This window comes from Hypanus sabinus, chromosome 31, assembly GCF_030144855.1.
Source record: "Hypanus sabinus isolate sHypSab1 chromosome 31, sHypSab1.hap1, whole genome shotgun sequence".
Lineage (NCBI taxonomy): Eukaryota > Metazoa > Chordata > Chondrichthyes > Myliobatiformes > Dasyatidae > Hypanus > Hypanus sabinus.
In genome coordinates this window covers 32,322,919-32,343,505 of record NC_082736.1, presented here as the reverse complement: position 1 = coordinate 32,343,505, position 20,587 = coordinate 32,322,919, and the positions used below count along the sequence as shown (strand labels likewise).

The 20,587-nt window shown below is 46.2% G+C and overlaps 1 protein-coding gene across 1 annotated transcript; it reads right to left on the bottom strand.

Annotated features, from left to right (window-relative positions):
- Window positions 1–270: 270 nt before the first annotated feature.
- LOC132384051 (cofilin-2-like) lies at window positions 271–19,512 on the bottom strand. Its single transcript, XM_059955343.1, has 4 exons — window positions 19,313–19,512; window positions 8,206–8,516; window positions 3,028–3,104; window positions 271–1,151 (listed from the first exon to the last, which is right to left on the bottom strand). The coding sequence occupies exons 1-4, from the start codon at window positions 19,313–19,315 to the stop codon at window positions 1,006–1,008; spliced, it is 537 nt and encodes a 178-aa protein (XP_059811326.1). The 5' UTR covers window positions 19,316–19,512; the 3' UTR covers window positions 271–1,005.
- Window positions 19,513–20,587: the final 1,075 nt, after the last annotated feature.

Sequence of the window (20,587 nt, the reverse complement as noted above, 5' to 3'; positions counted from 1 at the left end):
AAAATATTTATTCAGATTGCCCGCCATTTCCCTGTCCCCCATTACTACCTCTCCAGCACTGTCGCCCAGTAGTCCAATATCCACTCAGCCCCTCTTTTACACTTTAATGAGGTGTACCAATGACCCTAACAAAGAGACCACTGAAAGTCTGTCAGTGGTAATAAACCCAATTCTGGAAATTTGTAGGAGTTGGATTTGCTTGCAAACCTTCACCCCTATCTTTGTGATTGGTGTATAGAGCTCAGAAATCAAAAGAACCAAGACACAAGATACTGATTGTAATTTTATTTAGACGTTAATGGTGCTCTTCCAAATTAGTAGGTCAGGGGTTCATTTTCCAATCTATCAACATTTCACAAGACACTAATTCACGTTCTCCTTTGAACTGGCAGGCAACCCCTTTCCCTGGCCCCCCTCCCCGCAAGCAATGAAAATTTGATCACAGTATACATGCAGAATGATTACAATGCTTGACCACCAACTGTCAAATCCTGTTAAAATATTAGGAACGCTTACAAAACATCAATTACACATTGATCTGCATCAAGAGTTCTAACGAGAGTTGCAGAATTATTAAACGTTGATTACAAGGATCTAAAAAAAATATCAATCAGCAACCACCCTCCCAGCCCCAACTAAACGAAGGTTGCCCGATGTCAACAGAAACTCCGATTACTGCCCAAGCAACAACCCACCATCTTAAAATCTGGTCTGGGAACAGGATTAGGACATCAAAGTTTGTCGCTGTTTTTAATAAATTCGACGCACACTGATCACCCTCTCGCCCTTTTGTCGCAATTTGTTCTGCATCGTTCCAGGCCTGGACATGCTAAGGAGTTTGGCAGCAAATTTCCACCCACTGAAGGTCCCACTGCACTGGTACAGGTGTCCTTTAAATAACTGGTCCCAATCACAAATAGGAGGGTTAAGCAAGCAGATAGGAAGTCAAAGACATGTATACAAACTGAAGGTATTTAGTAGGCCCAAAAAAAACAGGACAAGACTCTAATGACATTTAACACTTTGCTGCTGCATGGTCACTGTAACTTTACGAGACTCCACAGCCAGCACGCTAGGCCCCAACTTTTCGGCCCATGTGTTGACGTCTATAACCTCCTCCATCTCTCCAAACTGCCACTTATGTTTAATGCCTGCAAATCAAACAGATGAGTTAGTCAGATCAAAACCTGAGAGAGAGCACACACCCACACAATAAATAAGGCCATACTGAAGTTGGAGGTGCAGGACCTCATATTCCAACCTGACAGTATCAACATCGATTTCTCTAACTTCTCCCCATCTATCCTTTTCCATTCCCCACACTGACCTCACTCATACCTTTTCTCCTCCCCTCCCCTCTTTCTCCCATGGTTCATTCCCCTCTCCCTCAAAATTATACTTCACCCTCCCCCCTGCCTTCCTATTCTCTGACATCTGCCTTTCCAGTCTTGATGAAGGGTCTCGGCCCAAAACTTGAAATGTTTATTCATCTCCATAGATGCTACCTGACCTGCTAAAATAAGCTCAGCAATGAGACCAAGTACAGGAATTGTGAAGTTATGTTGATGGTGGTGAAGCCAAATTTGGAGAATTGTGGTTACCTACCTACAGGAAAGATGCAAGTAAGATTAAGAGTGCAGGGAAAAAGAACTTGAGGATGTTGCTGTGACTTGAGAATATGAATTGGGACTGGACTGCCTGAAGCATAGGAGAATGAGGGGAGATGTGAGAGAGGGATACAACACTGAGGGGTAAATGCAAGCAGACTTCTTCCACGGAGGTTGGATGAGACTAGAACTTGAGGTGCAAGGCAAAACTTCACTCAGAGGGTGGTGCGAGCACTTCCAATGGAATGCGGGTTCAACTTAGCAGATGGGAACGGCATGGAAGGCCACAGTCAAGTTGCAGGTCAACGGATGGAAGTGTCTGCTTCTGTGTTACTGCACTCCATACTTCCAAGATTTTACTAAAGCAACCAACTTCTGACTTTGAAGCAGATGTTTCCTTAGCTATGTCATAGTGCTCTGACCCCACGCAGGCACCGGTAACCCAACATCTTGCCTGTGAGCTGTCCCCACCCCTAATGCTCACATTTTTTAAAAAAATGATGCCGAGTTGCTAGCTTGACGCTCAACCCAACACAGACGGAAAGCATGCAGTGAGCCAGCTGGATTCGAACCCAGAACCATTCACCTCAAAGTCACTACACCACTGGCCAGCCACTTTGCCTATTAGTAACTGCACTTACAGGCCGAGCTCACACTGCAGCAACGCGAGGGCTGAAGCTAATTTAAAGGCTCTGCCCCCATCCCCAGTGTCTGATGGAGATTGGAAGCCCCAGAGGCCTGAGGTTGGAGGACTGTTTGTGTGTGTAGCTGGGAAGCAGAGTGGAAGAGGATGTGTCCCGTGTTTATTCCCCTCCATAGATGCTGCCTGACCTGCTGTGTTTAGAAAAATGTGACAGAGCACAGGAATTGCAACGAATGAGGCCAAATTTGGAGAATTGTTGTCACCTACCTACAAGAGAGTACAAAAAAAAAACTTACAAGGACGTTGCCAGGACTCGAGGATCTGGATCAGGAATGTGTTCCCTGGAGCATAGGAGAGCAAGGGGAGATTTGATAGAGGTATACTGAACTATGAGGGGTATAGAGGGGATAAATGCAAGCAGGCTTGGTGCATGGCAGATAAAAGATGTTGGCACTGGAATGTGTATGGTGATTCTTGTGGGCCGTCCCCAGCACATCCCAACGGCAGCATTGGTCATTGGCACATTCCTCCAATGTCCTCGTGATAAACGTGAAACTGCATTTTCTCGCTGGGCTCCCCGCTAGAGCGCCCAGATCACAGATGGGTATTTTTATGTAAAGCTACCACTACAACGATAAACCTGATAGTCACAGCCGGCCGCGAGGCAAACTGCCCCTTGTACAGACAGGGTGGTGGGGAATTGGAAATGCCCTGAGCCTTGCACAGGTCTTGTACATCATGAAGAAACAAGACGGGGCAGAAAGAAGATCACCTTACCCCCAAACTTCCTCATCAGTGCATCTTTGCTGCTAGCATAGAGCATCTTTTCCTTGATAGATGCACCTTCTGGATTCCTGATGGGATAAAACAGGTAAAAGCCATAGGAAATCAGTTAGCGATTACTGTGGGATTAGGGGGATACATCAAATATTAATTCAAAGAAGCAGTCTTCAGTTCTTAATGCAAATCACAACCAGTAATTAGTTTGAAGTTAAAAGAACACACTTGCAAATAAACAATAGTATCTGTACAGCACCAGCTGGTCCATAGCATGGGGCTGTCTGGCAAGACACACAGTTTACAAAGTGGGGTGACCATGAGGCAATTTCATGCGTAAGCCAGACATTACACGTTAATTGGACTGCATCAAACCAGGCCAAAAAAAAAACAATGAGTTTAAAGCTTTTTCACCTTGTAAACTGCCTTACACACCAGGCTGACATTACCAAGTAACACACCAAATATCTGATCGATCAATAGCTGGGAGTCAGCTCCCACAATACTAATCTTGGGCACCTGTTCTCAAAAGTTTGTAGACCATCTGTGTGAATTACCTCTGTCCCAGAAAAGGTGTTTGAAAATTCAAAAGGTGGTTGCCACAGTAGATATGTAATTCAAAAGAAAAATTGCACACCAGAAGGAACAATGTCATTGTAACTATCCATCCACCTTCGATCTTACATTTATTTATTGACATAGAGCGTGGAATAGGCCCTTCCTGAACCGTTCCACCCAGCAATCCCCCGATTTAACCCCGGCCTAATCACAGAACAATTTACAATGACTAATTAACCCACCAACTGGTATGTCTTTGGACTGTGGGTGGAAACCAGGGCACCCAGAGGAAACGTGGGGTGAACGTGCAAACGTCTTACAGGCAACAAGGGGAATAGAACCCGGGTCACCAGTGCTATGCTAACCACTAGGCTGCTGTGACTGACGCCCCAGCACGACATACTTTGTGTTTGAGAGACACGGCTGAGAGGCTCTCCAGGAGAATGCCCACTTTTCACGATGCATTGACTTCTACATCACCAGTTTCAGTGTCTTGCTGGTGACAGACAACACCTTCCCTTCAACTATGCTGCACACCCCCAAAGGTTTATTCCCCAATTCAGTTGGAGAATGGGATAACATCTGCTCAGAGACAAAGTTAGAACCAAATTCAAACACACACTCTCTCCCATATTCCAAATCTGGCCAAGGCAACTGAAGGGGCAATTCTTTGAGGATGTGACAAAGCACATTGATGAAGCCAGAGCGGTGGATATGGATTTTAGTGAGGCATCTGACAATTTCCCATAGTAGGGAAGTGGAAGAGTGTGCTAATAAATTTGTAAACGATACAAAGTTATGGGCAATGATTGCAGAAGGGTGTATAAGGTTACAAGACATTGACAGAATGCAGAGCTGGGCTGAAGAGTGGCAGGCAGAGTTTAACCCAGATGAACAGGGGTACCTTGATGAACCCCTGCCCCCAAAACCCATTCCAAGAATGCCAGCGGAATTCAAAATGAGGCATCCCGACGTGAACTGTCAGGGATCCACAGCTGTAATAATGAAGACTTGAGGGTCAGCGTGGCCCCATCCCTAACCAAGGGCAGCTAGACCAAACACAAAGAGAACTGCTTATCAATAAGATTGAAGTAGTACAGAAAAAATTAATAGGATATTTGCCGTGAGTCGAGGACCCAAATTATAGGATATGATTGAATAGGATATTATTCCCTGGGACGCTGACGAAAAGAGGCACACAAAATTATGAGGGTTATAGATAGGGTAAATGCAAACAGGCCTTTTCCACTGAGGTTGGGTGGGACTAGAACTAGAAGGTATAGATTAAAGATGAATGGTGAAATGTTTAAGGGAAACAGGAGGAGCAAGCAGTCAATGGAAGTGCAGGCTTGATTTCAACATCTGACAAGTTTGGATAGGTACATGGACAGGAGGGGTATGGAGAGTGGGTCGATGGGACCAGGCAGTTTAATAGCTCAGCATGGATTGAATAAGTCGAAGGGCCTGTTTTGTGCTATAGTACTTTCTCGACTATGAAGCATGCACATGCAACCGACTCCCAACGAGAAGGGCCGGCTCCACTCAGGACCAATAAAACCAGTCCACCTGGTGCACACCGAGCTGCACTTTTAGTGCACAGGGCTTGCAGTTAGTTTTCAATGATGTGTCCACAACGCACAGCAAACACACAACCTGCATGCAGAAAATGCAACCACCTGCCAGTTCCTGCAGAGGCAAGCGCCGCCCCAAATTGAAAAACGCGAGCCCTCTTCCTTCGTCGCTGGCCAGACGCTCCCCACTAATAACAATGGACTCCCCTCCAACACTCCAACCTTCGTCCAGAGTACACAGAAACAGAAAATCTCAGATTGGCAGAACTCCCTTCTCGTTACATTATGAAAGCTATACTTGGGAGAACTGAGACATTCTGGGGCCTTTATTTGCTGGCACCGGAGAGGATCCGGAATGGATTTCTTGAGAATGATGCCAGAAATAAAAAGGTCAACATACAAGGAGCATTTGATGACCCTGGGCCTCGAAGACCAGAGGAAAGACTCCTCACCGAAATGTATGTGAATATTCTGAATAGCAGCGGGACCTGACAGCACCACCTCAGAACAGCAGGGGGTGGGGGGGGGGGCGAATTTGTCGAATTCAATTACAACAGACAGCCGTGGAGGCCTAGTCATTGGGGATATTTAAACTGGTTCTTGCTTAGTGAGGGCATTTCGGGGAGATGGCAGGAGAATGGGGTTGAGGGGGATAATAATCAGCCATGATGGAATGGTGGAGCATATTTGATGGGCCCAATGGCCTGATTCCGCTCCCGTGTCTTGTCTTCTTCCATTTGGTGCTATAGAACTGTTTCTGTGCAACAGACGATCAGTGGCTACTCTACTAAATGCACCTGCTCGTTAGGGCAAATATCTAATCAGCCAATCGTATGGCAGCGACTCAGTGCATTAAAGCATGCAGATACGGTCAAGAGGCTCAGCTGTCGTTCAGACCAAACATCAGAAACGGGCAAAAAAGGTAACCTGAGTTTTTTGTCTGAGAAATGACGGCTGGTGCCAGACAGGGTGGTCTGCATATCTCAGGTGCTGATGTCCTGGGATTTTCACTCACAACGAACTCTGGATACAGGGAATGGTGTGAGAAACAAAATATGAATTCCATGGGGTGGGGGAACACCTTGGCAATGAGAGGGGTCAGAGAATAGCCAGTCCAGACAGGAAGGCAACAATAACTCAAATAACCACGTGTTACTACAGAGGTGTGCAGAACAGCAACTCCGAATGCACAACACGTCAAACCCCAAAGTGGATGGGCTACATCAGCAGAAGACCACACTGGCTTCCGCTCCCCTACCCATTACCTAGAAAAGTGGCCACTGACCCGAGATTCTCGTCCTGTGACCAGGATTTTTTTTTAAATTCCCCACCAGGGGAACAGGTCAAGTGACATCTACAGAGGGGAAAGGAGGGAAAAGTCAATTCTACCCACCCCACCATTAAAGTTAACTGCATGACAAGCTAATTTCCCTCCAGATTTCAATAGGTGTAGTTCCTATCCTAGCATCTCCAATGACACCCTCCAACCTTCCTGGCCCTGAGTCATCAAGGGATAATCTCACTCACCACTACACCAAGCTGATACCACCTCAGTATTTTTCATTTCCACTCTGTGTGGTCGATTGTCAGTCTTTATGACTAGTTTTTCAGATTCCATTGCACTTCTCTATTTTTCCTGTTCTGACTGTAAGAAATCTCAAGATGGTACAGCGGATTCTGGTTAATTGGGACAGCCCCAGATTTGGGACAACTCTTGAAGAACAAGCCTGACTGCTCAAGCAAAACTGTCACGGGGATTGCTTTAGTTTATTCCAGACACTATGCTGCTTAGTTGGGAACGGAGACTGCTGCCAAACAGTTTCTAAATCAGCGTCAGTCATGCACAGTTGTAGTATGTTATCCATTTGGGAGAATGGACGCCAACTCAAAACGCAGTGATTTTTAATAATCTTTTTTGAAAATGCCACAGATGGATTTGACACTAGCCAATAAAAATTACCCGAAGTGGGCATCTTCGCAGTTATTTATTGTTCAATAAAAAAGAACACTAGATGAATTGCTTTGTCGTTAACTATTAGCAACTGATGCACAGCTTATAGGTGTGCATCATAGGATTGGTAGTTTCCTAAGGAGTTTGTACGTTCTCCCCATGACCGTGTAGGTTTCCTCCCACAGTCCAAAGACATACCAGTTGATAGGCTAATCGGTCATTGAAAATGTAAATTGGAGGTTCACTGGGCCTATTCTGTGCTGTATCTCCATCAGTAAACATTACTCCATTAAATAGCAGTTTGTCTTTTGTATTTTTATTAATCTATTCCCATGAAATTTTGGGTAACTGCAGCTTATTGGGCTGAAATGTACTGGTCCTGATGTGTCCTAATTAACCGTAATTCACTGTACACAATAGCGTATACATATTTCCTTTATGCAATTCTGCACCCCACCCGCCATACATTCTGTAATCAGGTTTTTGGCTGCAAGAAATCCTAAGATGGTAAATGGTAGCTTGGCTAGGTTTAGACTGCAGATGTCATGTTACACAGCAGTGCAGATTGACACAAGACCACAGTGAGGGAGATTTTGCAGGTGGGGGGGGGGGGGTTAAGAAGAGACTAGCACTTGGAACTTCATAGAACTCTGGTTAGGCCACATCCGGAGTTCCAGATGAAGGATACGAAGGACATTGGGGCTTTGGAGAGGGTACAGAAGAGTTTTACCAGGATGCTGCCTGGTTTAGAGGGCGTGTTCTATCACTAGAGGCTGGACAAACTTGGGTTGTTTTCTCTGGAGTGCAGAAGGCTGAGGGGAGATCTGAGAGAAGTTTATAAGATTATAAGAGACACAGAGTAGACGGGATGTTTCCCAGACAGGAATGTCTAATACCAGAGGGCATACATTGAAGGTGGGAAGGGGTAGCTTCAAAGGGAATGTGAGGGGTAAGTTTTTTCTCCCCCAGAGAGAGGTGGATGCCTGGAATACATGGCTTGGTATGATGGTAGGGCTAAATACATTACAGGCTTTTAAGAGCCATTTATACACCCATTACTTGCGGTCTCACATAACTAGCAATAAATTAAAAACTTACCAATGAATTAAGACCAGCTCCTCCTTCTTAGACTCGCTCGTCTCAAAGGACACATCAAAGAGAGCGTAACAGCAGCGATCCTTGGGAAGCATACTTACAAATGAGTTTAACGGGTCTTTAACAGTGCCTTCCACAACATCGCCAACAAGAATCTCGTTCTGTTCATCTAGAACTACAAACTCGTCCGAATCATTCAGCTTTAACAGGACTACCTTCTTCCGCTTCATGCTCTCCTCTTTGCTGCACACCTTGCGCACCTTCATCTGGTTGAAGCAGTTAACAACACTGTCGCACACTTTTACGCCAGATGCCTGTGGGAAGATTTTAAAAACGTGCACTGATTTTTCAGCTCACAGGCCTGGATCAACCAGCTTATACAAACAATGTAGTACAGACGTACAAAATTCATCGCCACTGATGGCTGTGGGGATATTGGAAGAAGTGATTACTAGGTTCTTGATCAGCAGGGTTATGGGGGGAAAGGGCAGGAAATGAGGTTCAGAGGGATAATAGATCAGTCAGGATACAATGGGATGCCCCTATGTCATACATTCATGGTACCACTCACTGGAGTTAGAAGGATGAGAGGGTATCTCGTTGAAACCTAATCGAATACTGAAAGGCCTGGATGTGTTTCCAATAGCGGGGAGCCCAGAAACAGAGAATATAGAGGGATAGAGGGACGTCCCTTCAGAACAGAGATAAGGAGGAATTTCTTCAGCCAGTTGGTGAATCTGTGGAATTCATTGCCATACAGTCGTGGCCCCCCCCCCCCCCCAGTCAGAACATGATGAGTTCCTCATTAGTCAGGGCATCAAAGGTTACAGGGAGAAGGCAGGAGAATGGGGCTAAGAGGGTTAACAAATTTTGTTCTCCTCTATGCTCGTGTACTGAAGAATAGTAATAAACAACCTCCAGTCAGTTATGAAGGTGAAAATTAATGTGAGGTTCATGAACAGACCAGAGGCTCTGTGCATCCTGGTTAGAATGAGTGGGGCGATTCCTTGATGTCTACATGCCTGAAGAAAGCCGACGCTGGGATTGGAATCTGACCCAGTTACTTGTATTGCCTGCAGCATTCACTTCTGTCCTGTTCAAATAGAGCAGTGTCTAGTCAAGCACTGGCCTGCTCGGTTAACGAAGCAAAAGTTTGGCAGGGAGAAGCTCTGAACAGGGCTGCGACTTTTCTTACAAACCAAAAACAAGGCAGGAGGTTAAACAGACTGTTTCCGAATACCGTGTGTCCTTAACGACAAGTCCACCAAGGTTGGGCTGAGTCAGCTCGGGTTTCTCTGCTTGGGCGTGAAGGAGGATGAGAGGTGACTTGATAGAGGTGTTTAGGTGGTAAGAGGCACAGGTTGAGTGGACTGGCAGAGACATTTTCCCCCCAGGACAGATACGAGGGGGCATAATTTAAAGTTGACTGAAGGAAAGGACCCTAACCTATTCAAACTTTCTCTACAACTCAGGTCAAGCCTTGGAAATATCCTTGTACTCTGTACTCTTTCAGTGTAATCGACATCTTTCCTGTAGTTAGGTGACCAGAACTGTATACACAGTACTCCAAATTTGGCCTCACCAACGTCTCATACAACTTCAACAGCCCAACTTTCACCACATTAAAACATCCATTTCTCCAAACCTTTTAATAGGGGAAATAAGAATCAAAAGAATTGAGCACAAGAGAGTTTGGATAAAAATAGCTGGAGTGACTGTACTGGAACCACACCTCATGTGACACAGCTCTCAAGATAGCCATATTAGGTCAAAAAATTTCCTCACTTCAAGGACGGATGTTCGATTTTAACTTGCTGAGAAAATGTCAACTATTACTAATAATTGCTTTATTGTTTGAAGACATTTTCAACCCATGTCAACCTGCCCAGAGTTCCAATGACATCTACAACAAGACACAAACCCAATAGGCCAGATTCAGTGATTAAACCCCCTTCATCTTCCCTCTTGACCACAACAGAGAGAATTTCACTGTGGCCAACGCATTTTAATTCCAACCCCCCCCCCCCCCAATCAGACACACCAGTCACATCTGCCACAATAAGGTCATTCATGTTTGGAGTGGTATGGTCTCATACTGACGGCATGAACATTGGTTTCTCCAAATTCTGGTAAATCCCCCCCCCCCAACACACACTTTTTCAAAACCCCAATCTGGTTCCCCCCCAACCCCTTCTCCTCATCTGCCCATCGTCTCCCTCTGGTTCCCCTCCTCCTTCCCTTTCTCACATGGTTCACTCTCTGATTAAATTCCTTCTTTAGCCTTGAACTCTTCCATTTATCACCTCCCAGCTTCTAACTCAAATTCCCCCCACCCATCACTTTCTAAGCTTGTACTTCACCCCACCCTTCCTATCCAGTCCTGATGAAGGGTTTTGACTGGAATCACTGACTCTACTCCCCTCTATCAGCTGGCCAAGGCCAGTGGTGCTAGGTTCAGATCTGGCCCGTTCCTTGCACACTTTCTGTCCACGCTGGGTTGCGCGTTGAGCAAGCAATTTGGCTTCGTAAAAGCAACAATTGCTGGAAGAGACGGCGAGACTGCCAGCTGATGCACCACAAGTTGCAGGAGAGGAACAGGAACAAAATTCCCCTCAAACAGATGCTGCCTGACCTGAGTTCCTCCAGCATGATTCCCCTGCACCAATCTACAATCTAGGCTCCAATGAGAGGGGGTCTCAACTGATCTTCTGTTGAAGAGAAGATTTAAACTTCTTCAGGATAGGCAAACCCCAAAGAGACTTTGCAGAAAATCACGAACTCAAGAGATTATGGAAATCATCTGCTTTAAATATACCCAATAGACTCCACCCAAGCCAGATTCACCACCCTCTGCCTAAAGAAATTCCTTCTCAACTCTGTTCTAAAGGAACATCCTTCTATTCTAAGATTGTGCCCGCTGGTCCTAAACTTCCCCGTTATTGGAACTCTACATCCTGAACCTATTACTGCTGGAAATCTAAGATGGAATATATAAAATGCTGGAGGAACTCAAGAGGTCAGGCAGCATCTATGGAAAGGAATAGTTGATGTTTCAGACTGAGACCCTTCATTAGTTTTTGATGAGATTCTCTCTGTCCTCCCCTCCAATTGGGGAGAGCATTGAATCAAGGAAACAAAGGGTAAATTGCCCCAAAAGGAAATAAGCACTGCCTGAGGTATTCAAACCAGACACAGATTTGAGCAGGAGTACAAACCGCACATTTTACAAAATGGAAGCATGGCTGCAAATTCAGTCAAGTTCCTTAGTCCTGGTTAGCAAGACTGTTGCCAAGACAGATATATGCCGTTAAGATCCAGGAAAGAAAAGAGAAATTGGCAAATTGACATTGGTAGTTAAGAGTAAAATGATTTCAGAACACAAAGGTTAGGCAATTCTATTTAGGAATAGAATTGCAAAATTGTAAAGGATTTAAGATTTTGAAGAAGTTGTGTAGTGTAGGAACTGGAAAACAAGTAACGTGAGTAATTTTCATTTGGGAAATGTTAAAGCTGGAAGTGAAAGGATTAATGCGTGAGGATGTTTGACGTCTCTGGGTCTAAGAATGGAGGTGGGGATGGGGATTTCAATGAAGCCTATTGTAAAGTCCGGACAGTGGACGTGGAGAGGATATTTCCAGAGATGATGAGGAGTTTCTTTAGCCAGGAGGGACCAACACAGAACAATGGCTGAGCCTGCATGTTTTGCCACACTCACTAATGTACAAACTTACAGGTGGGGGAGAGAATTAAACTCTGATTACTGGTGCTGTTAAACCGACGGCACAAACGCCTGCCCTGGAATGGGAGTTTGTTGAGCAGAAGTTACATGAGGAAGTTCCGCTCAGGAAATGCTTGCTCAAGTCTACACTTCAGATAATTTTCTTTTTAAGGCAGTCTTTGACAATGTCTGGGACATGTGACAGGACCACAAACCCTGCAAGGAGTGGATCCATCAGGTCTCTCTACCAGCCATCCGGGGTAACTATCCCAGGAACACTTGGCATTGCCAAGGATGCTTCCCATCCACTCAACAATCCCTCTCCTCTGGCTGCCTACCAGGAGCACGAGGACAAGGACTGTCAGGATGGGAAACAGTTTTATCTCCCCCACCCACCCCCAGGCCTTGAGACTACTTAACTCTCTGCCACCACACAGGTCTCATTGCGTATGAAACACCAGCACCGTTACACTGTTTTACTTTTTTAAAACTTGTGCCATTAATGCACCTTATACTAGATATCAATCTTCCGGAATATATGACTTTATACCTTGTGGACCTTGGTTCAGAAAAACGTCGCCTCATTTGGCAGCACGGTTGAACGGCAATAGACTCGAGTCATCCTTCAGATTTGCAACTGAACTAGACTCTCAGCCAGTGGTGCATGGAAAGGGAGAAATGTGAAGCAGGCTCCAAGGTTTGGATGGGGCTTGAGCGGTGGTGAGTCAGCTTCAGATGCAAAAATAAACATCCTCCCTGAACACCGCAGAACAGCCTGCCACTGAACCAGTGCTAGTGACAACTGACAGAAGTGGAACAAAGTGAATCGTGTTTCTGTGAGTTTAGGGAACTGCAAAATCTGATGAAATATCAGAGTGACATATAATTTTTTAAAATTTGCAAGAATATCAAGGACGGTGTGTGCTTTGAAAAATATACCAGATTCCTTATGTACGCAAAAAAAAACATGCGACTGTGAGGAAAATGACATTGAAATTACCGGAGCTGAAGATGTGTTAGAGATAATCATTATTTTCAGCACCTATGTTGGAAGAGAATACTGCGTACTTGGGTTATGTAAACAAATTAACGCTGCACATTCCATCCCAAGCTCTTGAAGCTTACTAAAGGTAACTAATCTATAATGCCCCATTGTGACTTCAGAAGTTGAGGCTTTAAAAGGCGTTGGTCAGACTGCACTTGGGAGTATTGTGACCAGCCCTGGGCTGGCATCGGTGAGGGCCCAAAGGAGGCTGATTCTGGGAATGAGAGGGTTAACCATAGGGGGTGGGGTCTCAAACTCATTGAAAGCCATTGGTACATTTAAAGTAGATAATAGGTTCTAGGTTAGTCAGGGCATCAAAGGTTATGGGGAGAAGGCAAAAGAATGGGGTTTGAAAGGGATAATAAACCACCCCTGTGGCAATGTGTTCATGGGCGTATTCCCCAGTTCTGATCCTATGCCCCTCCTACTTCGTGTGGGGTCTTTACCCAGAACCAGCACCATCACTAACAACCGGCTTAGTCCTTCCATAATTCTGCATTTTGCTTCTGTAGTTTCACCCCTCCACTTGCATCTCCTTGCCAGTAGCCGTAGGGTGGTTAAGAAGGCCTGTGTTGGACTACATTAGCCAGGGCATTGAACTCAAGGGACAATGTTGAAGGCCTATCCTGCAAAACCCTGAGTAATGCCTTCAGTTCTGGTCATCTCATCACAGGGAGGGTGTGGAGGCTTTAGAGAGGGTGCAGAGGAGATTCACCAGGATGCTGCCCGGATTAGTGAGGGTGCAGAGGAGATTCACCGGGATGCTGCCTGGATTAGAGAGGGTGCAGAGGAGGTTCACCAGGATGCAGCCTGGATTAGAGAGGGTGCAGAGGAGATTCACCAGGATGCAGCCTGGATTAGAGAGGGTGCAGAGGAGGTTCACCAGGATGCTGCCCAGATTAGTGAGGGTGCAGAGGAGATTCACCGGGATGCTGCCCAGATCAGAGAGGGTGCAGAGGAGATTCACCAGGACGTTGCCTGGATTAGAGAGGGTGCAGAGGAGATTCACCAGGACGCAGCCTGGATTAGAGAGGGTGCAGAGGAGATTCACGGATGCTGCCTGGATTAGAGAGGGTGCAGAGGAGATTCACCAGGATGCAGCCTGGATTAGAGAGGGTGCAAAGGAGATTCACCAGGATGCAGCCTGGATTAGAGAGGGTGCAGAGGAGATTCACCGGGATGCAGCCTGGATTAGACAGGGTGCAAAGGAGATTCACCAGGACGTTGCCTGGATTAGAGAGGGTGCAGAGGAGATTTACCAGGACGCTGCCTGGATTAGAGAGGGTGCAGAGGAGATTCACCGGGATGCAGCCTGGATTAGAGAGGGTGCAAAGGAGATTCACCAGGACATTGCCTGGATTAGAGAGGGTGCAGAGGAGATTCACTAGGATTCAGCCTGGATTAGAGAGGGTGCAGAGGAGATTCACCAGGATGCTGCCTGGATTAGAGAGGGTGCAAAAGAGATTCACCAGGATGCAGCCTGGATTAGAGAGGGTGCAGAGGAGATTCACCAGGGTGCTGCCTGGATTAGAGAGGGTGCAGAGGAGATTCACCAGGATGCTGCCTGGATTAGAGAGGGTGCAGAGGAGATTCACCAGGATGCTCTCTGGATTAGAGAGGGTGCAGAGGAGATTCACCAGGATGCTGCCTGGATTAGAGAGGGTGCAGAGGAGATTTACGAGGATTCAGCCTGGATTAGACAGGGTGCAGAGGAGATTTACCAGGACGTTGCCTGGATTAGAGAGGGTGCAGAGGAGATTCACCAGGATGCTGCCTGGATTAGAGAGGGTGCAGAGGAGATTCACCAGGATTCAGCCTGGATTAGACAGGGTGCAGAGGAGATTTACCAGGACGTTGCCTGGATTGGAGAGGGTGCAGAGGAGATTTACCAGGACGTTGCCTGGATTGGAGAGGGTGCAGAGGAGATTTACCAGGACGTTGCCTGGATTAGAGAGCACGCCTTATGAGGAAACATCGAGTGAGCTAAGGCTTTTCTCTTTGGAGTGAATGGGAATCAGGTGACCTGATAGAGGTGTATAGGAATACAAGAGGCTCTGAAAGTGGACAGCCAAACATGTTCCACATGGTTAATACCAGGGAGCATAATTTTAAGGTTTGGAAATGTCAGAGGCAAGTTGTGTTTTTTTTAAAACAAGAGAGTAGCAGGTACTTGGAACGCCTGCCAGAGGAGGTGGTAAAGACAGACTAGTGTTTAAGAAACTCTTCTATATGAACTTGAATGACGGGAGGGAGGACAACAGTGTAGTTTAAAAGGTCAGCTCATTATAGAAAGGACAGTACAGAGGAGATTTACAAGCGAGGAGCAAAGCCCCTCTACTGTAATGCTCTAATCTACTTATTTCAAACCCCCAGGTAGAACACATCCCAGTTTTATCTCATCCTCCTGTCCCAGTACCGCCAATGGACCCCACCATGTCACTCTCCTGGTTTGACCCATCTCTATACCAACTGTCATGATCATTGGAAGGATTGTGACCAACATTACTCAAGAATAAAACACTCAACCTGAAAAATTTTCAACTGCCTACTTTCTTGCTTTTTGACAAAATTAGCGTCCTGATGAAGGGTCCCGGCCCGAAATGTCAACTCTTTCTTCCTCTTCACAGATGCTGCCTGACCTACTGGGTTCCTCCAACATTCTGTGTGTGTTGCTCTGGATTTCCAGCATCTGCAGAAACCTCTTGCATTTGGGAGATTAGGCCATTCAGCCCATTGAGTCTGCTCTGCATTCAATCACAACTGATTTATTTTCCCTCAACCCTATTCTCCTGCATTCCCCGTAACCTTTGAACCCCCGACTAATCAAGAATCTATCTACCTCCAGTTTAAATATACCCAGAAACGTGGCCTCCACAGCCGAATATAGCAATCGATTCCACAGATACACCACTACCTAGCTAAAGCACAACCCTTGTATTTTGAGGCTATACCCTCTAGTCACAGGAAAGATCCTCCACGCATCCACTCTGTGCCCCAGGGTGTGTCATGACCATGAAACTAACTTCATTATAAGAGCATAACACAACTGGGCCGTTCAGCCCATCAAGTCTGCACTGCCCATTCGATCACATCTGGTTTATTGTCCTTCTAAATCCCATTTTCTTGCCTTCCCAACTAATTGAAAACCTATCAAACTCTGTTTCAAAAATAGCCAATGACTCAGTCCCCACAGCCATCTATGGCAATGATTTTCACAAATTCCTCTGGCCAAAGGAGCTACACTTGGTATCACATTACAATTAATGGTGTATTTCCTGAAGGGATTTTCAAAAGTTCCACCAGTAAGACTCTGAAGTAATCCATTTCTCTATTTCCTCTTCCCTCCAAATTACCCCCTAGTTACATATTCATACTTTTGAGAATTAGAAGATTAACATATTCAGCATACAATTAGGAAACAGGCTATTCTTAAAGTGATATTGTGCGACACGACTGCATTGAATAAAGTTAATATTAATGATTTGTTTAATATTAGCTGCAAATGTAACAACTGAGTTTCAGTCAGACTCAGAAAAGAGAACAGTTCAAGATGCCTGTTTTGTAAGGAAACCAGCCAAGCTGGGGGCGTCATCTTAGCTTTGCGGTTAGCAGAGCGTTTTACAGAGTCAGCGGTCAGAATTTAATTCTCACTGTTTGTTAGGAGTTTGAAAAAGTTCAAAGTAAAATTATCAAGGCATGTAGGTCACCAAATACTATCCCGATTGATTTTCTTGTGAGCAGTCACAGTAAAAATAAAGAAACACTGATGAAATTAATGAAAACACAGAGACAGCCAAAGTGCAAAGACAACAAATTTACAAATACAAAAAAAAATCTAGGACACAAATTGTAGAGCCGTGGGTCATGCAATTGGCTCAGCGTTGAGGAAGTTATCCCCTCCGGTTCAACAGCCTGATAGCTGAGGGGCCATCAACCGTTCCTGAACCTTGTGATGGTATGCACACTCCTCCCCGTGACCCTGTGGGTTTCCTCTAACCAATGCAAAGTCTCATGAGCCAGTGAGAAGTGGACGCTCTGTTGGCACCGGAAGCACTTGCTGGCTGCCCAGTACAATCCCCAGACTACATTGATGCAAACGGCATACTTTGACGTGCATCAGACAAATAAAATTGATCTTTCAAGTCAGGTGAAAGGGAATAGGGGACACTTTCTGGACATTTAGATCAAGCACATTCTAATAATTAGTATGAACTGTTGTTAACAGAAAAAGTTTCAGACTTAAACATACAATTAATTTTTATAAACACAAAGCCCACTTTATACTTTTTGAAAGATCGAAGTGTGCATAGCGTCAGAAGGAATTAATGGAGAACAAGGTCAATTAAATTGAACAGGCACAGAAAAGCCACAACTCGGGAATAAGAAGTTGTGAGAAGGAGGGGAACTTTGGGTTTTTTCAGATTGCACTATTTGAGGTTGTGAATCGCTAACACTGCATTATATGTGGAGGGTGCAGCTGCTGGTGGGCAAGAGAATCAAACAGCGTCACAAATTTAAGGTTCCTTAGATTAGAATGCAAAAAATATTCTTTTATTCAAGAAGGGAGACAGAAAACATGAATCTAGCCAGTTTCAAATTAGTAGTGAACAGGAAACACCGGAGGAACTCAGCAGGTCAGGCAGCATCTATGGTAAAGATTAAAGAGTCAACGCTTCAGGCCAAGACCCTTCAGAATCAGGACTGAATATTTATTTAAACAACCATCTTGACAAAAAAATAGCATTGCCACTTTGCGTGTTACTTCGATTTCCTGCGTCTGCAGACTCTCTCTTGGGTTCAGGAAGTTAATACACTTGACCAAGTTATTGTTGTTTCTGGAAATAGTAATCTTCTGACAGAGAAAGACAAGAGGCAAGACCAACATCTGCTGAACTCCAATAGTGGCCGTCTTAGGTAAGGGAACTAATCCTATGGAATGAGGTTTACAAGGATTAACGGGGACCAGGTGAGCTTCAGAAATGAAAGGGCAGACAAATGGGAGGAAAAATCAGATAACATTAAAAAGATTGTGAATGATCCAGACAGGATGAATGGGGAACCTAATTTCCTCATACAGTAGCAACTCACTGTTCAAAAATAAGTAGGTGCCCATTTTCAAAGGGAACCTGATGTATTCCCCCAGCCCCACCATAGCTTATAAAAATCTTTCTCAGTGGACAACGAAAACAAATGCAGATTCATAATGAACAGTAAAGTCTGTTTTTAAAATAAGGGGGGCATCCACTTTTCCCCTCAATAAATCTTTGAAATGTTGGATATTTATGGAAGTTATTGAAACATAACAGCAGAATTAGGCCATACGGCCCCAAAGAGGAGGAATGGGGATAAGGCCAATTCAATTCAAAAATCAGATGGCAGGAGGTTTAGGGTGGGACTAGTGGCCCTCAGTTTACACGTGGAAGTTGATGCTTCAAAAAAAATTAAATTACTACGGTCTTAATCATATACTTAGTAAACAGCGTCATGGGCCCTTTGGCAAGAAACCAGCCGCTGTACACTCCTCAAATCATAAGTTGCAAAACCACAAAAAAATGCAATGACTAAAGAGATGCAATGTGTAAAAAAAATATAAGGGTCAGAAGATGGTAAGAAATCCAAAGACTTTTTTCCGCGTCAAACCCCGACAAAATGGAGCGCGGTTTCTCTTCTCTCTCTGCGCCAGATAATGGATCCCGGACAAAGAGGAAAATAGGCTTCCAGAGGGTTGAAAGAAATAACGGGCAGGAGGTGAGAAGGGTGGGGCCGTCGAAATCAAGCAAGGAGAAAAAATAATCGCCTGAGGGAGGGAAATTGCGGGGAAGTTTTTTTAAAAAAACTCGCGGCCGACCGACACAAATCGGGGTGTGGGTGCGGAGTGTTGTGAAACATTAGGTTTTTTTTCCGTCTCTTCCCTCCCCCGCCTTCGGCCGACTCGAGTGCCCGCGCGACCGGCGCCGGGTAGCGAATCGGTTGTGCGCAGGCGCTGGAATCTGGGGTGGGTGCGGGGGGGGGGGGAGGAGATGGGGCGGTTGCGCCCAATCGTGAGCCGGGAAGAGAGCGAGAGAGAAAAGGGGTCCGCGCGCGGGGGTCTTCCTCCCCCCCCCTCCGCCCCTCGAAACACATCCGCGCCGGTTCACACCCCGTCATCCGCCCCGCGCGACGCAACACTGAGGCCTCGCGCAACCGGATCATTCCGCCTGCGGCAACGAGATCCTCAGAGCCTAGTTCCTCGCCGACGCCATTTTACACAACGGGTTTTCTTTTCCCCCCCCCCCACCCCTCCGTCTTATTTTCACCTCAGAGAAGGGGCTAAAAAAAAAAGGATTAATAGCGCGACATATACTCACCATGTTGCTGATTTCTCTGTGGGCGGGGGAGCTTGGGAAGATAAACGGGGGAGAGAAAGAGAGAGAAAAAGAAGAATCCCTTCCGACCGTAGAGAAAACCGCCCGTTATAGATCGCAGCTCCGCTCGGCAAGAGTCCTTCCGACGACAGGAAACTGCTCGCTGTTCTCGCACTGAGAAGACCGGGCGAAACTCAGTCCCCGCCCTTTTTCACTCCCCCCCCAGTCAGGAGAAAGAGGGAGGGCGGCTGCGCGCGCAGCAACTCCCCGCCCCCGGGGGGGTGGCTTGGGTCTATAATCCCCGACAGAGAATAATATCCAGACCCCCCCCCCCTAAACCGCGTCCCTAATCCTCAGAGAGAGGGGAATAAATATCACCGGCTCCTTTGTGCTGCCTTTTTTTTTGTGGGGGAGGGGAAGAGAGATGCCCTCTTACTCCGAAAGGGCGGCGTATTGACAGGACTACAATTCCCAGGGCGCAGCGCGCGGGCAATTACCGGGCGCCGCAGCGGCGGGCGGACTCCGGTGCCTTCTGGGAAAGCGAGTTCCGAATGGCCCGGGGACCGGGGGGGGGGGAAGAAGAAGGGGGAACCATGTTAGAAGATGGCGTTCGGCGGTTTTCGGGCTGCTTTGAGGAGGAGGGGAAAGGTGGTGGGTGCGGGGGGGGGGTATCGGATAATAAAAGGGACGCTTATCACGACGTTGTTTCTCTGGGGAGGCGAACATGGGAGTTATAAAATGCCGACCCAGCATTCAGCGCAGTGCATTGACCCCAACAGCAGCCGCTTGCGGCTATCTCTTAATTTCCGAAGTAAATCCTGCGACCTCGGGAGGGGGGCACTTGGCGAGTTTGGAGAAGTTTTAATTTCGACCCTCGATTTTAGGGAGCGGGGCAGCCAATGACAGCGTCGGGAGAGGAGCTCATCGCCATATATGGAGAAGAGCTTGTAACTGGCATGGCGTGAGCCCAGGGGCGACCTGTTACTTCCTTATTAGGAAATGATGCGCAGCCTTTTATTCCCTCTCTCTCGTCCCACCCCTGCCCCACGAAAGCAGAGGCTGTTAAAGGAACACTACCCCCTCCTCAAAACTCTGCAGCCCCAAAACATTCCCTTTCCCTTCACCTCGCAGTTTCAACTTGCACCTGTTGCCAACTTAGCCACACGTGTAATTTTACACGTTCTTTAAAAGCAGCAGGCCATCAATGCTATGCTATCTCTCAGGGCTTTCTCTTCCCTGCACTATTTTTTTTTAAAAAATCATTATGCAAGTTATTCT